Raw genomic sequence first — 27,257 nt, 5'->3', positions numbered from 1 at the left:
ATTAAAAGTTTAGGCAATAGGAATAGGCCACCCACGAAAAGTAGGCCAAGTGTATTTTGCCCTTTTAACTTACTTGTGCCTTCCAGTCACATCCAAAGCACCTTCCTCTACTTCTCCATATTTGGGCCTTTCACGTGAAGCATGGATTCGGTTGGCTACACATGAGAAAGGTGTCAATTCTAGTCTTGGAATTGCTGTAAGACTCTCCAGATACAAGGCATCTGCAGTAGAACAGAAGAGAATAAATATAGAAATTAATGGTTCAAATTATATATATATACTATTTCTTTTCCTCTTGGGAGATTAGACCATTTCTGAAAAAACAAAAGTCAGTTCAATTCAATTAACATTTTTTTTTGAATTTTTGAATTTTATTTTATTTATTTTTTTATACAGCAGGTTCTTATTAGTCATCCATTTTATACACATCAGTGTATACATGTCAATCCCAATCGCCCAATTCATCACACCACCACCACCCCCCGCCGCTTTTCCCCCTTGCCGTCCATACGTTTGTTCTCTACATCTGTGTCTCAATTTCTGCCCTGCAAACTGGTTCATCTGTACCATTTTTCTAGGTTCCACATATATGCGTTAACATGCGATATTTGTTTTTCTCTTTGTGACTTACTTCACTCTGTATGACAGTCTCTAGATCCATCCACGTCTCAACAAATGACCCAATTTCGTTCCTTTTTATGGCTGAGTAATATTCCATTGTATATATGTACCATATCTTCTTTATCTATTCAATTAACATTTTAACATTACAACCCCCCACCCCCTAAATTTTGATGCCTAGTTATGAGGGGTAGAAATGTCAGTTACTTTTTTAAGCAGGAGGTAGGGGTGAAGGAGGAGAAACAGAAACCCTTACCTAGTAAGCAACTAGAGGGGTCAATAACAATCTGCTACCAGGGGGCAAAATCCAGCCAGCCTCTTGTTTTTGTAAATAAAGTTTTATTGGAACACAGACACACCCATTCATTCAGTATCATCCAAGGTTGCTTGTGGGCTACAACAGCAAAACTGAGTAGTTGCTGCAGAAACCGTACAGCCTGCAAAACCTCAAATATTTACTATCCGGCCCTTTACAGAAACAGTTTATCAACTCCTAAAGAGAAAAACAGTTTGACATTGTAATTGTAAACCACTGAAGAGTGCAGGAAATAGGGTGGCAATTTTTTTTTTTTTTTGAGGAAACTGTCTTGTCACGTTTTTCTGAGTATAGGAAGCAGCAGAATTTAATAGAAAAAACATAGGCTTTGAAATTAATCACAATTTTTAGTTCAAATCCTGACCCTGACACATAAACCAGGTGTGTGATCTCGGATAAATAACTAAACCAACTCAGCCTCAGTTTACTTACATATAAAGTGCCACATGGGGACTTCCCTGGTGGTCCAGTGGTTAAGAATCCACCTTCCAATGCAGGGGACTCGGGTTTGATCCCTACTTGGGGAACAAAGATCCCACATGCCTCGGGGCAACTAAGCCCGTGCGCTGCAACTACTGAGCCCACGCGCCACAACTAAAGGGAAGCCCACGTGCCGAAATGAAGTGCCCGTGCGCTGCAACGAAAGATCCTGCTTGCCACGACTAAGACCCAATGCAGCCAAAACTAAATAAAGAAAAATTTTTTTAAGTGCCACATGACCTTAGGCAAATTATTCAGTGTTCCTGCTAACTTATCTTTAAAATGTGAATTACATTAGCATCTACCTCACAGGGATATGGTGAGGATTAAATGAATTAACAGGTACATGAACATACAGGTCTGCAAATTACTCAGTGTTCCTGCTTCCTTATCTTTAAAATGTGAATTACATTAGCATCTACCTCACAGGGATATGGTGAGGGTTAAATGAATTAACAGGTACGTGAACATACAGTTCTGAGAGCAGAGAACTGTTCCTGGCACATAGCGGGCACTCTTTCAGTGCTGCCATAGTATTGTTACCATCACTGAGTTAGTGTGGGTAAAATCGTCTCTGTAAAGCACTTATCTACTGTCTGACACAAACTGGCCACTTGTTAGTAGTGGTAGCAGTTTTCTCTCTTCTGGTTGAAATGATCCACAAGTCACTCTACTTGCTTCTTATTCCTTCTTAAATTTATTTTGATAATCATCCCATTTCTTTTGTCATTTCGGAACCAACCATTAACTTTTGCTTTCAAGCACATCCAGGTTGTGATGAGAGATACCACCACTTTCAGCGTTTCCTAAGATAAAGTTCATTCTCCTTAGACTGGCATTAATAGTCCATGAGGTGACCTACAACATGCTCCAAACTTAAATTCTACTCCATCCTGACCCAGTGACTTATCCAGCATGGACTCTTCTCCAAACACTTAAAACTTTTGCATTTTTTTCCCCCTCATGTCATTCTCCCCAGTTGGAATACTTTTTCCATGCTTTTCGCTTTTCCAAATGCAGCCCGTCTTTCCATGCCTGGTTCAACACTCATTTCTTCTACAGAGCCTTCTCTGAACCCAGGTCTTACTTCCTTAATAGTCTGTGAGTTACTTTAGGACTCACTTTCTAGTATACATAAAATAGTGCCTTGCACAGAGTAGGTGGTCAAATATAAGTTGACTGATTGAATTCAGGGATAAACATCTAAGTTTCCAACATTTGCTATACAATTGTGATTAATTATTTTCCCTCTCAAGAAGAACCCCACCCCCAGCTGTGTCTGACAGGGTATAGGAAAGGGTCTATCCACGCTTACCCAGCAGAGGTGTGTACCAGCAGGTATGTCTGAAGGTCAGGGGTAGCTGATGTATTCTTGCTTCTTGACCACTATATCGTTTATGGCAACACTGCTTCTGAACAGAATATCAAGTACTATTAGCTTTCCAAAGGGCTGTAATATATTTCATAATCTCTCTTCATCTCCAAAATTAGACAGAATATCACTGTTCTCCCGCAAGAGAGTTTGAGAAGAAAATAAATGACATCAAGTAACAAAGTTTTCATGCTTTGGATCAAAAGGGACGTAGCTTATAAGTAAAAATGTAATTCTTGTTAAAAATCACTCTTCAATAATTTAACAGAAAGATAACATCAATTCCCAATAATCAACACTTTCATATAAACAGTCTTTGAGGAAAGAAATATGAGTGAGGGGCAAGTTTAGTTATATAATTCTTCTTCATGATACCGTAATCAAAAATTTTAAATAGTACCATTTCCTAGGGCCTATCAAAATTGTGTGTGTGCACATGATAAAGAAAAAAATAGGTATCTTGCATTGTCTGATACCCTCTCAAGAAAATCAGTATAGCTTAGAATTCTAACTTTCTAATACACATTGGACTTAAGTTTCTATTTTGGCATAATAGGAGATTCACAATTGGCACTTAAATAGTTTCAAAAAGCTTAAACTCACCAACTGTTCCTGGAGAGGTTGATGAATTCTATCCGTGCAGGACAAGGGATCGTAGTGAGGAAATTCCTCATCTAAACAGCTCTGTCATGAGAAAAATGGTGGAGTGCATTCAAAGACAGAATGATGGGAGAGTGACAGATACAAAATACATTAGATTTAAGATGTGATGCTACCTGAGAAGGAGAAAATGGACTAGTTCTTTATCTTGTATTTTTCATTAAGGGAACAAGTTTGTAATGGTAAACCTCTCACTGCATTTTCCCCATTACTTGTTCTAGGAATGAAATCCAAAGATCAGGAACAGGAAACTGAATGGCTTTGTCACTGAAATCTTCAAGCAGAGACCAAAGAAGCTTGTTGGAGACATAACTCAGAGAGTGAAAATGCTGTCTGTGAAATTTCTACAGCAATGAAATTGCGACTTTTGTCCAAGAGGTAGATACATGTCTATCAGTTACATTGTAATAGAAAATTGGTGTTCTTGAGATGATTATGGAGATTTTTCCAGTTCAACTTATTGTAAGGGGATTTTTCGGCACTCTGCCTAGCTTAATCTCCTACATGAATTTTTTTTTTCTCCTTAAACAGATGTGCCTGCATTATGCCCTAGAAACAGATACATGCAAATATCACCCTTCTCTCTTTCCTCCTCCAGCCCCTTCCCTCCAGTGCCAACCTTGCTGTTCCTTATGTTCTTTATTTATGAACAGAAAGGAGAAATTCACCAAGTGTCAAAAGGGAAAGAAATACATTTAACTGTACCATGGATATCTTGAGACATCCAGACAGAGAGGAGTTGAAAGTTTAATTCAGATAGGAGAGAAAAGAGACAGCAACCATCAAAGTCCACTCAAGAGTCTCAGAAAGGAGGTGCCTAAGACTAGCAAACTGGCCCTTTGCTAACAGATACAGTTCTGAAATGCTTCCTCTCTGAAAGATGTTATTAGGAGCCACGCACTCATGTGCATTCTCCCCTCCTGTTTTGCTAAATGCTTTCAGTGCATAAGAAAACAAAGTCTACCAGAGCATCTTTTCTAACTTGATTATTTAATTTTATGGCTAAAATTATTATATATTATAACTTAGCTTCAAAATCTTAACACCAACTGGACAACTTGCCCACAGTAAACACATATCATAGAGGTTTGGGTCTTTTTGTTTGCTATTTACCTGAAACAGCAAGCCGTGGAGTTGTCCTTTAATTAACTTCTTTCTTAGTGACTCAATTGTTGCTATAAAGAGAATTTATAACCAGATTAATATGACAATTCGTAACCCCCTTTTCCCTTAGTTCATTTTGTAAACTTTTTTTCCTAAAGATTTTTTGATGTGGAAAGATTTTTTGATGTGGACCATTTTTAAAGTCTTTATTGAATTTGTTACAATATTGCTTCTGTTTTGGTTTTTTGGCCCCGAGGCATGTGGGATCTTAGCTCCCCGACCAGGGATCGAACCCGAACCCCCTGCACTGGCAAATGAAGTCTTAACCACTGGACCGCCAGGGAAGTCCCATTTCATAAACTTTTAACAGCTTTCAATTTGAGGCCTGAGGAAAGGAAAGAGAAAACAACGGCTTCTGAGAATGACGTTCTCAACTCATGACTCGTGAAACTGGGAAAGCAGAAATAAAACAGGTAGGAGCAACTAAACCATTATTGCCCTTGAGTATTTAAAATTAACCTTGATAGATGCAAGTGAATTATCTTCTAGAAGTGAGTCACAGAATTATTCATGCTAAAAAGGGAATACACCTCAGAGGTCACTCGGTCCAACCTCCTACCCATGGGGAAATTGTCTCTTCAATAAGCCTCTGCTTGAGCTACAAGCAATGGAAGCCCTGGAAATGGAGCCATAGAATCTCAGATTCCTACAAGTAGGTCTGGGATCATGAAGACACTGATATCCTGAAGATTTAAGTGGATAAATGGTTATTCGTGGAGCCGAGATCAGGCTCATAGGACAACGCTCCGTTCACTATACTCTTTTGTGAAATTAAAAATATGTGTCTCTCTACTTAACTGAAATCTGCTTCCCAGTAACTTCCAAATTGTCCTCTCTGGAATAATGAAAGTGATAAAAATACCTATTTAACTTCTTAAGTTAAATAGCAACATATTACTTATTTGACAATCTATACCCTTTGAAAGATAGCCAAGAACCAGAAAATAGGCTGAAATCTTGGGAACAACCAAAATAGATGTTGATATCCATGCCCTTTATCCATGTGGCAGATCCTCACAGTTCACTCAGACAGTGGGCTCTGAATTTATACATAATTCTCACAAGCTTGACTGTTTTCTCAGCCCACAGATGATTAAAAACAAAAATTAAATGAGGGTACGAAGCTCTGTTAGATGGAGGTGTATTAATAGCTGCCACTTAAAAAAAAAACCCACTAACAGCCAGGAAAATTAACAGCAGATACTCTGGTGTCCAAAACACATAGAAATCTGGTGCTTCTTATTTTAAAGACCAACAGTTTTATATCTCAGTAGCCTGAAGAAATTCTGCGCCATGAAAATAATGCTAATACATGTGGAAATTACAGAATCTAATTATAAATATTTTTCAGGGATAAAGAGCTTGAAAAGCTTCAATTATGTGGAAAATTCCCCATGTAAAATTTATTTTGTAAGAATATTTTTTTGTAAAAATAACATTTCCCAATTAAGCTTGACAGTGTTTATGAGGCCCACAAGGAGGAAAATATATTTTTAAACTATTTCCAACATATGTAAGTTAAGAAAAATTAAACTCTTAATACTTAGAACTCTAGTAAAGATTCAGTTTTTAAAAATTCTCTGTGTTAACTGTATTAAGAAGTAAGCCTCTGTCCTCCTCCTGACCTATATCTGAGCAACAGCAATCAAAGTTTTCAGAAGTGGCCAACATTATGCTTCTGAAGTTGTGTATCTCAAAACACTGTCTTTGAATTTCCAAATTAAGCTTGTCTTCAGAAGAAATAATGAGTTAGTATAAGACTGTCTAAATTGCCCATCTGCTTTCCCACCAGGCAATCTTGATTTTTAGAAATAGTCCATCTCAAAACAAGTTCCAAGTTGTAAACCTCATTTCAACAGATGTTTTGTGCAATGGGTAGCAATTATTTTCATATGTTTCATAAGGCGAAACAAGCTGGCTTATGACGGTAATTTGCATGTACCTTTGCATTCTTCTTTATGTGTTTGGAGTTGGACCTGCCATGTCTCTAGGGCATTTAGGTTTCACATGGAAGCAACTAAAACAATGGCCACTGTTTCCCCTGCTGTTGCCATCTGTGAGGTAGGATGAGAACAGTTGTCTTGGATACATTTTCTTTGAAGGAAGCTGAGATAAAACAACTTTCTAAATGACTATGCACTAAAGCTTTCAGGCAAAGGCCCTGCGATTAATTGGCTGCTGAAAATCAAAACCATGATATTGAGCTGTAATAATGTTAGGTATCAATAAGCGTTGACGTTTATGGATTATGGACCTCATAACACTGTAATATAATGTGTTACTCAATGTTCTATAGAATTGTGCATTACAAATATTAAAGTTCATTGAAATTCATAGACTAGAAGAAAATAATTCACAACCCACGTATCTGTCAAAGTTCTTGTATCCAAAATATATAAAGAAAAGAAATCCTACAACTCAGTAACAAAAGGACAAGTGACCTAATTTGAAAAAGGGCAAAAGACTTAGATACTTCACAAAGAAGATATACAATGGCTAATCAGCCCAACAAATTAAAATCACAGTGAGATACTCCGTCATGTAGAGAAAATGAAAAAGACTGACATCACCAAATGCTGGGGTTGTGGATACCTGAAACTCCCACACATTGCTGCTAGGAGTGTGAAATGCTACAAACTCTATGGAAAACCGCTTGCAGTTTCTTAAAAAGTTAGAATTACAGCTCTACTATGATCTAATATCTCTGCTCCTAGATATTTATCCTAGGTTAAACAAAAACACAGGTCCACACACAGACCTATACACAGATGTTCATAGCAGCTTTCTCCCTAACAACCCAAAACTGTAAATATTAGGTTGGCCAAAAAAGTTCGTTCGGGTTTTTCCATAAGATTATGGAAAATCATCTTGGCCAACCCAATCATTTAGATGTCCAATAATAGGAGAAAAGATAATCAAATTGTGGAATGTTCTTACAAAGAAATGTGGCTCCACCATGAAAAGGGCATCCCATTGATAAATACAACATAGATAAGTACTACGCTCAAGGAAACACGCACACACAAAAGTATGTACTGTATAACTCAATTCTCGAACAGCCTAAGCTAACCCACCAGTGATAGAAATCAGATCAGTGGTTGCTCCTTGTGGTGGTGAAGGTAGAAGTGGGGAGGAACTGTTTTCGCGTACCGAAAAACAAACAAACAAACAAAAAACTACAACAAGAACGAAAACAATGGGGCTTATAAAATAAATAGGGTTAGGAAGAGACCACTAAAAATGTATATGCAACATTGTAACCAGAGCGCTAACAAGCACAATTAGTAGTAGTACTTAAAAAGATAACATGGATCACTGAGACATGCAACTTAAAATGGCTAAAGGCTGACTCCCAGGATGCTAGAAATGCACAAAAACATTGGAGTGGAAATGCTGGTGACACTTTAAATGGCACAGTGCTGGTGGGGTGCTGAGAAAATGCAGATGGAAGTGGAACTCTGAGGCAGTGGGGCTGCTACAGCAACGCGGGCAGGAATACAACCTGCCGCAAAACGGAGCTCTGCGGGGCTGGGATGGCGCGTCTCTGGGAGGGAGGCCCAGGTGCAGACCCTTGTTTTTTTTGTTTGTTTGTTTGTTTGTTTTTTTGCGGTACGCGGGCCTCTCGCTGTTGTGGCCTCTCCCGTTGCGGAGCACAGGCTCCGGACGCGCAGGCTCAGCGGCCATGGCTCACGGGCCTAGCCGCTCCGCGGCATGTGGGATCTTCCCGGACAGGGGCACGAACCCATGTACCCTGCATCGGCAGGCGGACTCTCAACCACTGCGCCACCAGGGAAGCCCAGACCCTTGTTTTTAATTTTCTTAAAATAAAGGTGAAAGTCTCCTGCTGCCTGTTAGCAGCCAAGCTGAGGGCTTTTTCCTCTCCTGCTGAAGGTTATAGTTGTATTCCTACCAATCCAGGTCCTAGACCCAGGAAAATTGTGAATGAAATGCTCATATTATCCTTACACGTCTTCACCCATTTGTCAATCATGAAAGAGACAATTTACGTGATAGAAACATACTCTAGCAGAATAGACTGTACCCAGTATGGCCAAGCATTAGCCACTGTTTGCATTTGTTACGTTATTTGTAAATTAACAACTCTGGCATTTTCTGGAAGAAGATACTGAGGCTCAGAGAGGGAAAGAGATTTGCCCAACTTTATCAAAGTCTTTTGTAGACTTAGAATCTAGGTTCGTTTAACCTCAAATCCCATGCTCTTTATCTTTGTGCAATACTTTCTCCTAGATTATTTCATCCATACCTGCATCTTTCATTTGGGAAAATGTAGGCCCCCATCCCATCAGAGCTGTCCAGCAAGCTGTATTTGACTTTGGTTCTCTCCTTGGTGCTCACCCCAACACCTGTGTTTAAGTGTCTCCATCACCTGAATCCCCCTTCCTGTCTCATTTCCCTCTTGTGTACTGACTGCTCAGGACATGTGGCTCTCATCTTGCATTCATCCTCAAAACCGTAGGCTGTTATCTGCCCCACACATCATGCCCTCCACGCTAAGAATAGCAAGCTAGAAGAGAGTTTCCAGTGAGTTCATCTAGGTGAAAGCCTTCTCTTAACTATAAAGTTCATATCAGATACTATGTTCAAATAAGGAATTATAATATACAGGAGCTTCTCAGGCTCTCTCTCCAAAGAAATATTTATGGTTTCTAAAGGAAATACAGTTTCACTCATTGTCTGTTGAATAAGCAAGTCAATGAAGATTTTACGTAGATAAGGGCAAAAAAGGATGAATACTAAAGGGGTGATAGCTTGGATTAGATCATTTAGTCTATGTTTCCTGCACATTGGATTCACCCTAATATGTTGCATGCATGCCCTAGATCTAAGAAGCTTTATTCCTTTTTAAAGCAAACATTCATTTACATATGCACTGTTGCCTTTGTTAAGATACTTAGATACATATGAAGAAGCAGAAGAAAGAAAATATGTTACCGTTCAAGAAATTTAGTAGTTCTAATGGTGCATTTCAGGGGGGCAAGCAGGCACACTAATTACCTCATAAATCAGTTCAGTCCTGATGGCAACTGAAAACTGGAACAATATTATTTATTCAACATTAAACTCAGGTATCTCATCAGATGTCATAAGCGACTTCCTACTTCCAGTTTGTGAACATTGTCATTGACCTAAACATTTGGACACAACAACTGCATCCTCACACAATTTGCTAATGACCCTGTCTTAGATGCAGCAGAAAGCAATTGCCGTAACACTTAGTGAATTTATGAAGCTAACCGGAAAGCTTCACAAGAACTAAGTGGATTTAAACAGTTTTGTTGTCTGACTCAGAATTCAAACAGTATGTGATGGCAGTGGTCATGGTGGAATGTGTGAGGATGTGTTTGTGTTGTAACTGTCCTACCTTGTTGACGTTTGTTCACAGTCTATCTGGAACATCTACTCTATAGACTTTTTGAAAATATGTGCTACCCTCTTCTTATAAAGGTTGATTTTTAAGGGCATTATTGGAGAGATCTTCGTAAGCAAAGGGTCTTAAGAGCAAAATGTTGATAGGTATGCCTTCTTTGGGCAGCAAAAGATACTAACAAGTAAAGGAGCTAATAAAGCCTGTGAGACTGTGAGCAATTCAAGACAGAAAGGAAGCATCCACCCTACTTTATCCAGCCAGAAAAAAATACATGCATTCAACATAGGGCAGCTTTCATATTCTATTTTAAATGATACTTGGACCAATTATCCCCTGAGGATAGACTGGGAAGACACCAGCAAGTTCATAACATTGAGAATGTATATTTTGGAATAAGTTACAAAGGCTGACTTTTCCAAGAAGGTACTACAAGCCATAGTAGGTTGGAGGAGGGGATAAATCCTTTGTTTTATAAAACTATGGGGTATAATATTGATTTAAGCAAAGGATAAAAATAACTGGATCAAACGATTGGACCTCTAAGCACAGTGTCTAAAGCAAACACACCATAAACCAAATTTGGAATGCCTTAACGAAGGCATGTTCATGGCTCAAAATTAACAACTCCAATCACAAGGGGACATTCTCCAATGCCCTCTGAGCAATACAAAAAAAATAACATAAAGATTATGTAATTTAAAGCATGCTTTACATTGTCTGACAGAGTTAAGCAGAGTAAAATGACACTTACTGTTATTGAAAATGATCAAGTTCTACAAGGCTTAGAAATAAAAATAATAATAAAGTGTTGAATAACCACTGCTATCTTAGAACTAGCCAATTCCTTTAAACTCTTAAAGAGCTTTCTCAGATAACAGTAGAAAGGGTACAATAAATCCAAAACAAACACAAGTCTGAAATTTTCCATCACTAGCTTACCTTAAGTTTCTATTTAGTTATTACCCAAACCAATAACTTTCTATAAAAAGAACCTTTATACTGCTAGAACGAGAAGCTGGCTGGACAAAGGCAGTTGTCTGATAAATGGTCACATACATAAGCTTCATTTTTACTGAACCATGTTTCTAGAATAAAATAAGCTTAAAAATAATCTGACCTCTGTAATTTGACAATTGTCTTCTCACCCCCAGTCCTCAGTAAACGCTTATCTACTTTTAGGTAAAATGGCAAATGTTCTAGTTTTTAAAGTAAAATATATAGGTGAACAACACAAAATTTTAAAAGAATTTTCACACATATATAATATTTTGATACACATTGAATTCATAAGTATTTTGCTCAACTCTAAAATTACTGCTTAAAAGAAAATAGAGAGGCAGGGCCTCTTCTACCATATGATGGGTACAAACCAGCTAATAAAGTCAGAGTAGAATATGTAAACAATTTCCAAGTTCAACTATCTCATGCATACAAGATTTTTTTCCATGTTTACTTTTACAGATATTGAGAGGTTTTGTTTAATTTTTAAAGAAATAACAGTCATGGAAAAATCCAGCTTGTAGTAGACAACCAAAAGGGAAAGTTAATGGTTAAATCCATCCACCTAGCCACTAGGCAGATCTCTCTGGAAGCCCATAACACTGCTTCTGGAGCCATTTCATCATCATGAATTCAGTGATAAGATAGCAGCTGGAATCTAGAAAAATGGCTGTAGTCCTTCTGCCCCACCTCAGAGTGGACCGAATTCAGACATAACAAATACTTGCTACTCACTTTTCGGTTTTCTTGTCTTCTGCTCAAGTGTCTGGCAAGTGTTCACTAACTCAGTATTTATAGTCTGGAGATTTCGTTGATCCGAAATTGCTTCCTCTAATTTACGCAGCAAAGGCTTAGCTTTTTCCCTGGCAGAGTGGGCTGCCTGATCTCCATCCTCCACCTGGATACCGACAGTTAATGCTGGATTTTAGCAGGGTGGCCGGGAAAGAAAGCAATTGAGCACTCACTCTTATGCACACGAAACTGAAAATGTGCTTTTCTTCTCAGGGCAGTGATAAGCCTCCACTGAACTTCTGCAATTCTGTGTTTGCATGGGCTTCGTATGCCTGAGCTATTTCTACAGCGGCAAAAGTCTTGGTATGTCAAGTCGCCTCTTTCTGCAAAGTTGCCTCTTTCATCAGCAGTCTGTTGACACCGCCTCTTACAACTCCCCCTTTACTTCCTCCGCTCACTGCTAGTCGAGAGGGACTGAACTTTGCAGTTCCTCTTTGTTTTTTTGGTTCCTCCTCCATTTTTACTTCAGGGTTTTAAGGACATCTGAGGAGACTTCCTGTGCATATAATGTAGTCAAAGGCCACCTTACCTGCTCCGCTGCCCCCTCCAACCATTGGCTGGCTTCTTGGACCTTCTTCCTGAGGATGGCTTCCTGGTTGACAGCATCCTCTTGCAGTTGTGTGATGGCTTCTAGTTGTTTCTGCCTAGTTAAAAAAAAGTCCAAACCACAAGCTGTCAGTGACATTTCAACTAAGAGTCACCCCCTGGGAAGTTATGACAAATTCAAACTTAATATATTTCCTCAGAGATGAGAGGAAAAAGTGAAAGTATTTACAATATAGAAAAATGCTTCACAAATATAGAATTTTAATTAAAGCAATCGTATTGATCACTTAGTCTGATAACCTCACTTTACAGATAAGAACATTTAGTTTCCTATTCTACACTGGAATATTCAGTTCCCCACAAGCTACATTAATAGTACTTAGCTACGTTGGCACTACAATAAGGTCACTGTGACAGGTACCATATTTACATAGCACAGCTAGCTTTTTCAAAAAAAAAAAGAAAGGAAAGGAAAAGCGAAGAAGGGAAAAGAAAAAAGAGAGAAAAAAAGAAATAAGTGCTTTGTTTCAGGACCTTAGCCTTTCTCCTTAAGAATTGTCAGTCATGGTATAACTATGTGCCATGAGCACAGGAAGGGCTGCTCCCAAGAACAGACAAAAGTTAGCTGTTAGTATTTCCACTGCAGTCCTCTCTTTTCTAAAGCCTTTCCCCTCCCTTTCTTCCTCACCCCAAATCTCTTAGTGTTGTTATGTTACTTCTCTTTTGGATCCAACCCTAATTCCCCAAATATATAAAAATGCATCTGTTAGCTGATGAGATTATTTAAACCATGTTATATATCAATATATCAATGGCTATCTGGAAACAACGGGACCTGAATAAGGGTCTTAGCTCAAATGAATGAGAACCTTTGGGAGTTTCAAAGCAGTGAGGAAGACACTGTCAGGTTTAGGCCTTGTGCATACCTCTCAAATGTTAATACATAGTCAGAATCCCATTGTACATTGACATAAATCCAGCCCTGATTACAAGAAGGACCATATGAGAGACAAAGATGGTTTCAGAGAATGCTTCACCACTATGGTAAGCCAACAAACAAAACCCTAACCAAAAATAAAAACAACCTAACAACCTAAACACACATTCTACTGAGCATTGTCCAACAGCATGTAGTCAGTTTTTTCTTTTTTTTTTTAAATTGTGGTTAAGAACATTTAACATGAGATCTACCCTCTTAGCACTTTAAAGTGTACCATACAGTACTGTTAACTATAGGTTCAATGTTGTACAGCAGATCTCTAGAACTTATTCATCTTGTGTAACTGAAACTTTATAGCCGTTGAATTACAACCATCCATTTGCCCTTCCCAAGCCCCTGGAAACCACCATTCTACTCCCTGCTTCTGTAAGTTTGACTACTTTGAATACCTCATATAATCGGAATCATGCAGTATTTGTGCTTCTCTGACTGGTTTATTTCACTTATCATGATATCCTCAAGATTCATCCACGTTATCACATGTGGCAAAATTTCCTTCTTTTTCGAAAAGCTTTCAAAAACATTTTTTTTAAAAAAAGCTGAGTAATATTTCATTGTATGTATATACCATATTTTCTTTATTTATTCACCTTTAATGAACATTTAGATTGTTTCCACATCTCTGCTATTATGACTATTGCTGCAATGAACCTGAGTGTGCAAATATCTTTTCGAGATTTTACTTTGAATTCTTTTGGATATATACCCAGCAGTGGGATTGCTGGATCATATGGTAGTTCTATTTTTAATTTTTTGAGAACCTCCAAACTGTTTTCCATAGCAGTTGCACCATTTTACATTCCTACCAACAGTATACAAGGGTTTCAATTTTTCTACACCCTTGCCAACACTTGGTATCTTTTGGGTTTTTTTTTTTTTTTATAATAGCCTTCCTAACAGGTGTGATTCATTCATCATTGTGAATGACTCATTGTGGTTTTTAATTGCATTTCCCTGATGACTAGTCATGTGGAACATCTTTTCACGTACTTGTTGGCCAATTTTATATCTTCTTTGGAAAAATGTCTATTCAATTCTTTTGCCCATTTTTAAATTGGGTTTTTTTATTGAGTTGTAGAAGTTCCTTCTATATTTTGAATATTAACCTCTTTTCAGATATGTGGTTTGCAAATATTTTCCCCCATTCAATAGGTTACCTTTTCACTCTGTTAAATCTTTTGCTGTGTGCTTTTTAGTCTGATGTAGAACTACGTGCATATTTTTTCTTCTGTTGCTTGTGCCTTTGGTTTCATATCCAAGAAAGTATTGCCAAGACCAATGTCATGAAGCTTTTCCCCTAAGTTTTCTTCTAGGAGTTTTACAGTTTTAAACCTTATGTTTTAGTCTTCAATCCATTTTGAGTTGATTTTTGTATATGGTGTAAGATAGGGTTCATCGTTATTCTTTTGCATGTGGATATCCAGTTTTCCCAGTATCATTTGTTGAAAAGACTATCCACTCTCCATTGTGCATTCTTGGCACCCTACTTGAAGATCAGTTGACCATACATGTGAGGGTTTATTTCTGGACACTCTATTCTATTCCATTGGTCTGTAGCTTTGTAATATATTTTGAAATCAAAACGTGTGATACCTCCAGCTTTGTTCTTCTCTCTCAAGATTGTTTTGGTCCTTTGTAGTTCCACATGAATATTAGGATTGTTCTTTTCTATTACTGTAAAAAAATGTCATTTGAATTTTGGTAGAGATTGCATTGAATCTGTAGATTGTTTCGGGTAGTACAGACATCTTAACAACATTAAATCTTCCAATCCATAAACACAAGATGTCTTTCCATTAGTTTGCATCTTCTTTAATTTATTTCAGTGTTGTTTTATAGTTTTAAGTATGCAAGTCATTATCTCCTTAAAGTTTATTCTTATTTTATTCTTTGGATACTATTTTAAATAGGATTGTTTTCTCAGTTTCCTTTTCAGAAAGTTTATTATTAGTGTATAGAAATGCAACTGATTTTTGTATGTCGATTTTGTATGTTGCCACTTTGCCGAATTTGTTTATTAGTTCTAACTGCTTTTTGTGGAGTCTTTCTATATACGGATCACATCATCTCCAAACAGAGATGATTTTACTACTTCCTTTCCAATGTGGATGCCTTTTATTTCTTTTTCTTGCCTAATTGCTCAGGTTAGTACTTTCAGTACTACGTTGCATAGAAGTGGTGAGAGCGAACATGCTTGAGCTGTTTCTGATCTTAGAGCAAAAGCTTTCAGTCTTTCATCATTGAGTATGATGTTAGCTGTGGGCTTTTCACATACGACCTTTATTATGTTGAGGTAGTTTCCTTCTATTTCTAGTTTTTTGAATATTTTTATCATGAAAGGTGTTGAATCTTATCAAAAGCTTTTCTGCATCAATTTAGATGATAATGTGCTATTTATCCAACATTTTTTTAATGTTGTGTATCATATTAACTGATTTTCATATGTTGAACCATCTTGCATCCCAGGGATAAATCTCACTTGGTCACGGAGTATCAACTTTTTAATGGGCTGTTTAAAATGGTTTACTAGTATTTTGCTGAGGATTTTGTATCTATATTCATCAAGGATGAATAGTTTTCTTGTAATGTCTTTGGTTTTGGTGTCAGAATAATGCTGCCCTCATAAAATGAACCAGGAAATGATCCCTCATCTTCAATTTTTTGAAACTGTTTCAGAAGGGCTGACATTAATTTTCTTTTAACGTTTGGTGATTCACCAGTAAAGTCATCTGGTCCTGGCTTTTTACTGGTTGGGAGTTTTTTGAACACTGCTTCAACCTCTTTACTAGTTATGAGTCTGTTCGGATTTTATGTTTCTTCCTGGTTCAGTCTTGATAGGTTGTACGTTTCTAGGAATTTATCCATTTCTTCAAAGTTTTCCAATTTATTGCTGTATAATTGTTCACAGCAGTCTCTTATGTCCCATTTCCCCCCTGGTGGCATCAATTTTAATGTCTCTTCCTTCATTTCTCATTTGAGTTTTCTCTTTTCCTTAGCCTAGCAAAAGATTTTCATTTATCTTCTCAAAAACAAACAAATCAAGTTTCATTGATATTTTAAAAATGTTTTTATATTATCTATTTTGTTTATTTCTGCTCTGATCTTTATTATTTCCTTCCTTGTGCTTACTTTGGACTTAGTTTTTTCTTTTCTTTTTATAGTTCCTTGAGGTGTAAAGTTAGGTTGTTTGAGATCTTTCTTCTTCTTCTTTTCTTTTTTTTTGGCTGTGCTGTGCAGCTTGCAAGATCTCAGTTACCCAGCGGGCCTCTCACTGTTGTGGCCTCTCCCATTGCAGAGCACAGGCTCCAGACGCGCAGGCCCAGCGGCCATGGCTCACAGGCCCAGCCGCTCCACGGCATGTGGGATCCTCCCGGACCGGGGCACTAACCCTTGTCACCTGCATCGGCAGGCGGACTCTCAACCACTGCACCACCGGGAAGCCCCAATATATTCTGTAGCTATTTGGTGGAATCCTTTATATGTGTCTGTTAGGTCCATTGTATCTATAGTATTGTTCAAGTGCGCTGCTTCCTTATTGATCTTCTGTTTCAATGTTCTTTCCATTATTGAAAGCGGGGTATTGAAGTCTCCTACAATGACATTATATTGCTATCTATTTCTTCCTTTAATTCGGCCAATGTTTGCTTTATATATTTAGGTGCTCTGATATTGGGTGCAATTATATTTATAATTGTATCTTCCTGGTGAATTGACTCATCGTTTTATAATATTCTTTGTCTCTTGTGACAGATTTTGACTTACAGTCTATTTTTTTGGACATAAGTATAGTCATCCCTGTTCTCTTTTGATTAGCATTTGCACATAATCCCTTTTACCATGCCTTCACTTTCAGCCAATATGTGTTCTTAAATCTAAACTGAGTCTCTTAGAACAGTAGGGAGATGCCTTAAAAAACTAAAATAGAGCTACCATTTCAACCAACAATCCCATTCCTGGGCATATATCTGGAGATAACCATAATTCAAAAAGATACAGGCCCCCCAGTGTTCACTGCAACACTATTTACAATAGCCAAGACATGGAAGCAACCTAAATGTCCATCAACAGATGAATGGATAAAGAAGATGTGGTATACATATACAATGGAATATTACTCAGCCATTAAAATGAATGAAATAATGCCATTTGCAGCAACATGGATGGACCTAGAGATTATCATACTAAGGGAAGTAAGTCAGACAGAGAAAGACAAATATCATATGATATCACTTATATGTGGAATCTTAAAAAATGTCACAAATGAACTTATTTACAAAACAACAACAGACTCAAAGACTTCGAAAACAAACTTATGGTTACCAAAGGCGAAAGGTGGCGGGAAGGCATAAATTAGGAGTTTGGAATTAACATATATATACTACTATATACAAAATAGATAATCAACAAAGACCTACTGTATAGCACAGGGAACTCTACTCAATATTCTGTAATAACCTAAATGGGAAAAGAATCTGAAAAAGAATGGATATATGTATATGTTTATACATATATCACTGAATCACTTTGCTGTACACACGAAACTAACACAATATTTTAAATCAACCATACTCCAATATAAAATAAAAATTTTTTTTTAAAATGAGTCTCATAGACAGAATACAGTTGGGTCTTGTTTTTTAATCCATTCAATCTGCTCTATGTCTTTTATTTTGGGAGTTTGATCTATCTACATTTAAAGTAATTATTGATAGGGAGGGACTTACCATTGCCATTTGGTTAATTGTTTTCTGTCTTGTAGTTCTTTTGTTCCTCTTTTCCTGTCTTCCTTTGTGTTTCATTGATTTTTTTAATATTGATATGTTTTGATTCCTTTCTTTTTCTTTTGTGTATCTTTTATAGGTATTTTCTTTATGGTTACCATGGGACATACATAAAACATCTTACAGTTATAGTAACCTATTTTAAGCTGATAACAACTTAACTTCAATCACATACCATAAACCTACACTTTTACCTCTCTGCCCCCCATTTTATGTTTGATGTCACAATTTATATCTTTTTATATAGTATACCATTAACAAATTTTTATACTTTTGTTTATAATACTTTTTTAAAACTTTTATCCTATAATTAAAAGTGATTTACTGTGTTTGCCTATATATCTACCTTTACCAGTGAACCTTATACTTTAATATGCTCTCATATTGCTGTTTATGGTCCTTTTGTTTCAACTTGAAGAACTCTTTTTAGCATTTCTTGTAAGGCAGACCTAGTGGTAATGAACTCCCTCAGCTTTTGTTTGTAGGCAAAGTCTTTATATCACCTTCATTTTTGAGGGACAGTTAGTTTTGCTGGGTATGGTGCTCTTGGTTGATAGTTCTTTACTTTCAGCACTTCAAATATATCATCCCACTCCCTTCTGGCCTGCAAGGTTTCTGCTGAGAAATCCACTGATAGTCATGAGATCTCCCCTGTAACTGGCAAAACCCTTTGCTGGCTGCTTTCAAAATTCTCTCTTTGACTTTTGACAATTTGATTATAATGTGTCTCAGTGTGGATTTCTTTGGGTTCATCTTATTTGAGATCTGTTAGGCCTCCTGGGTCTAGTGTCCTTCCCCAGATTTTGTAAGTTTTCAGCCATTATTTCTTTGAATAACCTTTCTGTCCCTTTCTTTCTCTCTTCTCCTTCTGGGACTCCCATAATACATATATGGGATATCATAATATCCCTTAAGTACATCCCTTAAATACATATATGGGATATCATAATATCCCTTAAGTCCCTTAAGTTTTCTTCACTCTTTTTCATTCTCTCTCTCAATCTCTTTTTTTTTTAACTCCTCTGACTGGATAATTTTCAATGACCTCTCTTCAAGTTCATTGATCTTTTCTTCTGCATCTGCTATTGAACTCTTCTGGTAAAATTTTCAGGATTCTTCTGCTCCAAGATTTCTGTTTGGTACTTTTTGTCTCTTTGTTGACAGTCTCACTTTGTTCATGCATTGTTCTCCCAACCTCATTGAACAACTTTATGACAGCTATTTTGAATTCTCTGTGGGGTAAATCATTTATCTCTGTCTTATTAGGTACAGTTTTTGGAGATTTATTTTGTTCCTTTGTTTGAGACATATTTTCCTGTGTCTTCATTTTTCTTGACTCTTTGTATTGGTATCTTCACATCAGAAAAAAGATCCACCTCTCCCAGTATTAGCAGACTGGACTTATACAGGAAAAATTCCTTACCAGTCACTTTGAGCAGAGATTCTAGGAGCCTCTCAAATCTTTATGTTGGTTCAACCCACCATTTCTGTTCTTAGTGGAACCTAGGCATCCAGGGTATAAGGGTCCCATCATCGCTCTAAGATGGGTGTGACAGAAGCCAGTCTCTTAGGAACCGCCCAGAATACCTGGAATGTTGGATGTGTGATCCAACTCTTTCCTTCCCTAGGGAGAAGCTGTGATCTGGAATTTTTTATCCACTTACTCTGCTCTGAGCTAGGGGGAGGGACTATGATGAGTGCTTGTGTGCCAATTCAAACCATTGTCTTTGTTCTCAGTGTCCCCCAGATGTCTATAGTACACCCAGTTCTGTCTTCATTCTGAGACAGGTAAGACAGAAGTTGGTATTTTGGGCAGTCCTCAGCAAAGTTGGAATGTTGGGCACAATAGTCCAACTCTTTCCCTATTCAGGAAAAAGCTAGGAGCTGGGGGGGGTTCCTTATGATCATATAACACTGTGCCAGGAGCAGGAATTATGGTGCAAGGGTATCTAGAATTTTCCTACCATCTTTGATGTGGTTGGTTACCCATCATGGTTACCCAAGGTGAAGGAGCCTCTTAAGTATTAGTTTCTGGGTTTCTCACAAAAGGAATTTGCTCATGTATTACTGTTGAGTCAGTGTACCCATTGGGAGAAGGAGGGTCCAGTGCTTCCTATTCCACCTTCTTGCTGACATCACCTCCTCTGTTTTTTAAGACATCAATTTTATCTACTTTTATCTTTTCCAGGAATAGTCTAAGCTATCAGGAGTGTCCATTATCTTTCAAGGGGAAGCCAAAGGACTGTAAGGCCCAACAGAAACCCATATTTAATGATACTAAAGCTTTTAATCACTTATATGTATTTGTACCTATAAGACAATAACATTTATTTACTTTATGAAGCACAGCAGCCTTAGAAAAAGCTTTAAAAAATTAGATAGTACCATTCATTAAAGATATTCAACAAATGTTGAAACTTCAAAGATTTTTCTTCTATAGAGATTTTCATTATCATGTTGAGAGGCATAGTAGCTTTAGCTTTGGGTGTGCGTGTGTGTTTAAATTCAACAACTCTCCTTGCTAACATGTCCTAATGCTAAATCTTGATTTTTTTACTCCTGCCACGTCTGAGTCTCCCCCAGACTTTGCCATCTAGCACCCCATTTACCTAGTTTTCAGGCCAAAACCACCTAAGTCAAGGATGATTCTCTTTCTTGTATTCCCACATCTAATTCACTAGTAAGTCAGATCTGATCTATCCTCAAAATATAGTTTGAATCCAACCATTTCATATCACCTTCATAACTATCACCCTGGCTCACATTATACTCCTCACCTGGACTACTACAGTAGCACTTATCTCAGGGGCTTTCTTGACCATGACTCAGTAAATATTTTATATTTTAACTAAGCGCGCACGCACGCACACACACACACACACACACACACACCTAGCTGAAACAAAACTTTTATGATATATTACTTACACTTACTATATACAATGTATTCTGATATTTTTATATTTATTTTTTTAAGTGGGTCATAATCCAGTAAATTGATTTCAGGATCTCTAATTGGTGATCTGTTATTGAAAAATACCTCTTCTCACTCGTCTCACTGCTTTCACTCTTGCCCTCTATAGACAATTCTCTACATGGCAGCCAGAATGATTTTTCAAAACACAAGTTATATTACTTCCCTGCTTGTAATCCTCCAATTGCTTCCCATCTACTCAGAATAAAACCTCAATTCCTAAACATGAACTGCAAGGCTGTGGACCTGACCCCTGCCTATCTTTCTGACCTCATCTCCTACCACTGCCCAGCACTCATCCCATCCCTGTCATGCCGGCCTCCTGCTGCTCCACAAACATACCAAGCTCGTTACAACCCCAGGGCCTGTGCACTAGCTATTTCCTCTGCCTAGAACACTCCCCAGATCATCACATAGCTCACTCTCTCACTTCATTTATCTACTCAATTTATCACCCCTCAGACAGGCCCTTCCTGACCATCCTTTCTAAAATTAGGTCCTGGTCATTCTTGGTCTTCTTATCCTGCTTTAATTTTCTTCATATCACTTACGACTCCCTGGGATTATATTATATAATTATATGTTCATTCATTATCTGTGTCCCTTGATAGATGTTAGTTTCATGGAGGTAGAGATTTCTGTCCTGTTTTCTATAATTCCCTAGCATTTAGAGGGAAAACAAGTCTGGCAAAGAGGCGGCACTTGGATGTACAAAAGCATGTACAAATGATGACATATTTTTCTCACCGAGCCCTCCAAAAGCCTTTTTTTTTTTTTTCTTTCACTGCCTCTCGTTGCCTCACTCAATTCTTTCCATTCCTCAGCACTGGAGTCTGTTTCTCTTGCACCAAAATGGAAGCTTTCTCCTCAGCAAACAGCTAACTCCTGAAAGTTTAATTTTAATAAATATTTCCTACTTCATCTAAACATAGAATTCCCTCTCACCACCACAAAATACTTCACTCATGTTCTTATTCACAGTTAATACCTATAGGCAAATCATTTCGTGTGTAGCCTCTATGTGGCTTTGTGTCCTTTAAATTATGTTTAGAAGGCAGGGGCTAAGCCATCCTTCCACTCATGAGTATTATTTTGCCCAATGCTAAGTTCCTAGAATATTATTAATAAATATTACATTCGATTTTAACAAGTAGAAGGTGGGGGATTAATAGTTGAAAGAATATAGGTTTTGAAGTAGACCATATCTAGGCCTGATCCCAGCTCGCACTTAACCCCACCAGGGTAACCTCCCTGGAGACAAATGTGTGTCAAATTCTTAGCACTACATGCATGCAACACAATGAGCTCTCAATAAATCGTACCTATTATTATTTAACTGGGCCGTTTGTGTGTCTAATAGGATAGTACAGAAGATTCACTTACTCCTAGATGACTCCAGTGCAGGCCTCTCTCCAAATAGTTCTTTGCTGCTAAACGGAAGAATTTCAATGCTCCCTTTTGTGGAGATGGTATCTGTGTAAGGAAGCTGCATATCTACTTAACCCATTCCTCCTTTACCACTATGGGGAAGTCTGGGCTCCCGGTTTCTTTTTTTTTTTTTTTTTTTTTGCGGTACGCGGGCCTCTCACCGTTGTGGCCTCTCCCATTGTGGAGCACAGGCTCAGCGGCCACGGCTCACGGGCCCAGCCACTCTGAGGCATGTGGGATCTTCCCGGGCTGGGGCACGAACCCGTGTCCCCTGCATCGGCAGGTGGACTCTCAACCACTGCGCCACCAGGGAAGCCCTCCAGGTTTCTTAGGGAAAGCAGAAGATCATCTTCTTGAGAGTTCCTTCTGGTATTAAACTCTCTCTGATACCTAGTTTCCTTATTTGGGGGGAATAAAATAGTTTCTTCTTGCTATTTTCTTTCAGCAATCTTGGTCTCTAAGTACATTTTTTTCTTTTACTTTATTTAAATGAAAAATACACCCATATTCATTCATTCAGTCAGTCAAAAAGCATTTCTTAAGGGAATGCTAAGTAAGGCATTAGCAGCTATATAAATAGTGGTTAACAAAAGATCTAACCCCTGTCCTTGTTTAGTATGTGGTTTACACAGTGTACAAATTTCGAGAGTTTTCCCCAGAAAACATAATAATTAAGGGGAATTCCCTGGCAGTCCAGTGGTTAAGACTCCGTGCTTTCACTGAGGGCGAGGGTTCAATCCCTGGTCGGGGAACTAAGATTCCACAAGCCGTGCAGTGCAGCCATAAATACATACATACATACACACATACACACATACATAAAACACAGGTACTTTAAAAAAAAAGAATTAAGGTGAGAGGAAGGATAAGATTTTAAGTCACTTTATATTTAGAGTCTTCTATTCCCTATGACTTCTTTCACTTGAAATTTAATTGACTAGGGCCCAATGTAATGCATTGTACCCTGAGATGGAACATAAAGCCCAATGGGATAGGAGTCAACAGTCCCAGCATCAAGTCCTTCCATTAACAGAGCTATTCATAGATTTTCCATTAATAACTCTCAGGTCTTGATCAATTCACTTTACATCCTTTTGCCCCAGTCCTCTGTAAAATTATGAGGTTTTACTAAATAATCTCTAAGGTCCCTTCTGGTTAAAAGAATTCTATAGTCTGATTCCAAACTCCTTCTCTAGGGAAAAATAACTCAGTATATGGATTTCCATAGATTTCAAGTTTACGACTTGCAATTTTGAATATATGAGTCAATTTCATACTCTTTCACAATCCAAAATTGTCAGATGAAACGTCTTCCCTGAAAAAGTGTCATCTGAAATCAAGGTATACAACTTGAAAAAAGTAAACTGAATGCCACGGCACAATTACAAACATGTTATATATATAAAGCATGGGTTTCTTATATATAAGGGATCATCACCTGGGAAGAAATTCTTTTCTGAAATAAAAATATTCCAGCCTGAATCTCTTCAGAATCTCTCTCAATTCGGCAAACTCTTTATCAAGGGATTCTTTGTGGTTTCTCAAGCTGTTCAGCATTAATATACAAAGGTTTAGCTTCTCTTCCTTGATATATTTGAATTCCTATAAGAAGAGTCACAAAACAAACTCCACTGTTCCAATGTTAAATATAAAGAAATAAGAGGCAATATAACATGCTGTGGCCATTCCCACCTCAACAGCATTCACGGTTACTGGACGCTAAAATTCTCATTGAACAGATAGCAATTCGCAGTTGCCTACAGATTGATTATCCTGTGGGTTGATCATCTCAATTTAACAAGTACATATTAGGTACCCATAGTGTGCCTAAAATTGAGCTTTGCTTTCTTTTTCTTAAGATACGTGACCATGTCATCAATAATCACAATTGCTTTAGAATATAATGGGACTAGGAAATGCAATAAAATCAGTATTTGTTGATTACCATATTCAAACACATATTAAAAAGCTTTTTAAAAAGGTAAGTTTGGCAAGGGCTGAAATTAATATTCCAGAGTTTACTTCATGCTTTAGCTTAACTCAGGGGGCTGAGAGATGTTAGGAAGTCGTCTGGCAGTCAAGAAGCAGAGATAATAAGTGATGGATAAATTAAAGAGATTTCTTTTTATATGCTTCCTTTCTAACAAAACTGGGACTAGCTACCTCAGAAGTTTCCATTTTTGACACTCTGCTAATTTCTGGTATAATAAAACTGTCAGAGTCTCAGGAATAAGATTCTTTTGCACAATTATCATTCTATCAAAGTTAGAGAATTTTGATAGGAAAAATTCAAGCTTACACCAGCCAGTCCTCGCAAGGATTCAAATAAAACACACTTTTAATTAAATCAGCTTATTTACTCTTTGTCTCTCCAAGGCATATCCCATATCCTCACACTCACCGTCTCTTTCATTTGTCACCCCCACACTCACACACACTTACCTTAACCATCACACTCTGTCACCCATATATGCACACTCCACACACATCGCCAGAATGAGATGGCAGACACTACAGTAAAGTCTTAGAAATGATACTGTGTATAATAAGCGTTACCTGGGCTAAGAAAGTAGAAGAAAAACCAGGAAAATCACAAACTATAGAACACTTACAGTAAGCTTGTTCTCCCACTTTTCTTTCACAGTAATTTCTGGATTAGTTGCCCTAGTTACGCACTGTAGAGAACGATCAATGAGTGTTTCAACTTCAGGAACATCTTCATGCTGAAAAAGAGTTCCACATCTTCAACCAGGAATTCAGTGAAAGCCATATGCAATTATATAAGAAGAAGTAATTTAGACAAGGTTTTGTACAGGTAATTTAGGAAGCCACCAGAGAGTTTCTTGTCATCTAAGGCCACCCAGTGGCTTTCCTTTATCCCAGGATGTTGCCATGTGTAGACGCTAACTCTCATCAGGTGCCCCATACATGCTGAATATATTGGATAGAACTGTTTTCCAGAATAAAACCTACCCATTTTCATTCTCCTCTCAAATAGAAGGAAACAAGCATTTTCATGGATTTTTTTCATTCATCAAACTAAATACTACCTAGAATATGCTAGCTACTGTGAAAGGGACTGGAAATACCAACATGAAAATGTTGTTCTCTGTCTTTTCTGACCATCTAGAGTTTCCAGTCAAAAATCTAAATGGAGAAAGAGGTACTAGCCATTAGCCAGAAGGAAACTGTTCAACAGATACTGCATCTTCAGCCCTTTGATACCAAAGATTAACCTGTAGGAAAAACAAGCTTAAGCAATCCATATCTAATGGTCAACTCGTTAGTCCTGATTGACCCAGAACTAGAAGATCCACATCAGGAAGGTTTGAGAAAAATCTGCTCATTTCATAGTAAGATAAATCTGGGTCCCAACACACAGATATGCTTGTGCTCAGCAAACAGACTGTAGGTCAATTATCTGCAGACGTTCCTGGCCAGTGAAACAGCACAATATGCAGATGTTATACAATACCAGCTTCTGAAGCATAGCTGTGAACTCCACTCCCTTTTGTTCAAGTTCTCTCAGTAACAGCAGCATTTCTTGGTCCATCATTGTGTCCAGAGATGACAAGCTGATTAAATTGCACTGCCACTTGGTTTCATTGTTCTGAAACAATTACCAAAATGTCCACAACTCTGTCATCTTAATAAAGAACATTATTTTTATTTTATGAAAATGATGCCCATGGGTCGATGTAATTATCCCCATCAAATAGTTCTAAATAGTCTCATGAAATCCTCCTAATATCCCTCCAAAATTGTTTTCATTTTCTCTCTTAGATGGCTTTAACTTAATATTTACTCATTCTTAAGGAAAATTCAGGTATCCAATAGATAACATTTACATGTAGGTGATATTTTATGGCTCTAATTTTATGAAAAGAGGGGAAGGGAAAGAAATTCACAGAAAAAAATAACTGCTGGGGGGCATGCAGTAAATCCCATTGAAAACAGACTGGTTTCTTTTGTCTGTCCTCCACTCATAGAAGATACTCTCAGATGATATTTCACAAAGCAAATTTCTTTCTCTCAAAGCCTCTATGTCCTGTCATATTTTAGATATATGACAACAAAGTTAACTTTCTTCTTGCTATCTGTTGGAAGAAGGTCACAGGGCTCTTATTCCAGATTCCAATTAGAAGGCAGACTTCCTAATCCATTAGTGGGATAAACTTCAGAGCCAAAACATTGCCAGCTGTTTAACCCCTGTTCAGAACTCTAAAGCTTTACAGGATGGCATCTTGGCACCATTATTATCTCGGAGGACCGGGGATAAAAACACATTGCCGTGGCAGATTTGCCATCACTTCATTCAGTCTGGCAGTTTGGCTTGGTATCAAAAACACAGTAAAAATGATGAGCATCTGAAACAGAATGTCAGGAAAGCACAGCCCTCAGCAGAATGTTCGAGGCTGCCTGAGACGGCCTTAGGTGAAGGCAGCATATGTTGCCCTGCATCCTTGGCAGGAGAAATTCAAACAGCATTTGCCCCAAGGACATTCTCTCCTTTCAAGGTCATATCACAGCTGTCAACAGGAGGACATTCTGGGCATATCCATCATCTACCCAACATGGAAAGACCATCAAAGTAGCAAAACAAAGCTATTTGTTAATAAAACATTTCCTAACATAACAAGCACAAAACTGGAAAGTACAAAGGAGTAAAAATATAGTAGGGAGGTGGGTCCCAACATTTCATCCACAAGAAAGCTTTCGACTGTTTCCTCTCCTA

General features: G+C 37.8%; 2 protein-coding genes across 2 annotated transcripts in view; both read right to left on the bottom strand.

Annotated features, from left to right (window-relative positions):
• Positions 1 to 69: 69 nt before the first annotated feature.
• Positions 70 to 12,251, bottom strand: LOC309829415 (uncharacterized protein; the record flags this gene model as incomplete). Its single annotated transcript, XM_082665295.1, has 6 exons — positions 70 to 221; positions 2,733 to 2,829; positions 3,393 to 3,473; positions 4,563 to 4,624; positions 11,737 to 11,899; positions 12,165 to 12,251. The coding sequence occupies 6 exons, from the start codon at positions 12,249 to 12,251 to the stop codon at positions 70 to 72; spliced, it is 642 nt and encodes a 213-aa protein (XP_082521421.1).
• A 2-nt stretch (positions 12,252 to 12,253) lies between these two features.
• Positions 12,254 to 27,257, bottom strand: part of LOC309829414 (inositol 1,4,5-triphosphate receptor associated 2-like) — a gene marked incomplete at both ends in the record, with an annotated part of 30,371 nt that continues 15,367 nt past the window's right edge. The window contains 4 exons of the mRNA XM_082665294.1: positions 12,254 to 12,437; positions 23,961 to 24,124; positions 25,135 to 25,245; positions 25,998 to 26,132. Of these exons, the coding sequence (XP_082521420.1) occupies positions 12,254 to 12,437; positions 23,961 to 24,124; positions 25,135 to 25,245; positions 25,998 to 26,132 (594 nt within the window). The remainder of the gene's footprint in view (positions 12,438 to 23,960; positions 24,125 to 25,134; positions 25,246 to 25,997; positions 26,133 to 27,257) is intronic.

This window comes from Grampus griseus (genome assembly GCF_964374135.1).
Source record: "Grampus griseus genome assembly, chromosome: 11".
Lineage (NCBI taxonomy): Eukaryota > Metazoa > Chordata > Mammalia > Artiodactyla > Delphinidae > Grampus > Grampus griseus.
This window is presented reverse-complemented; position numbering and strand designations above follow the sequence as displayed.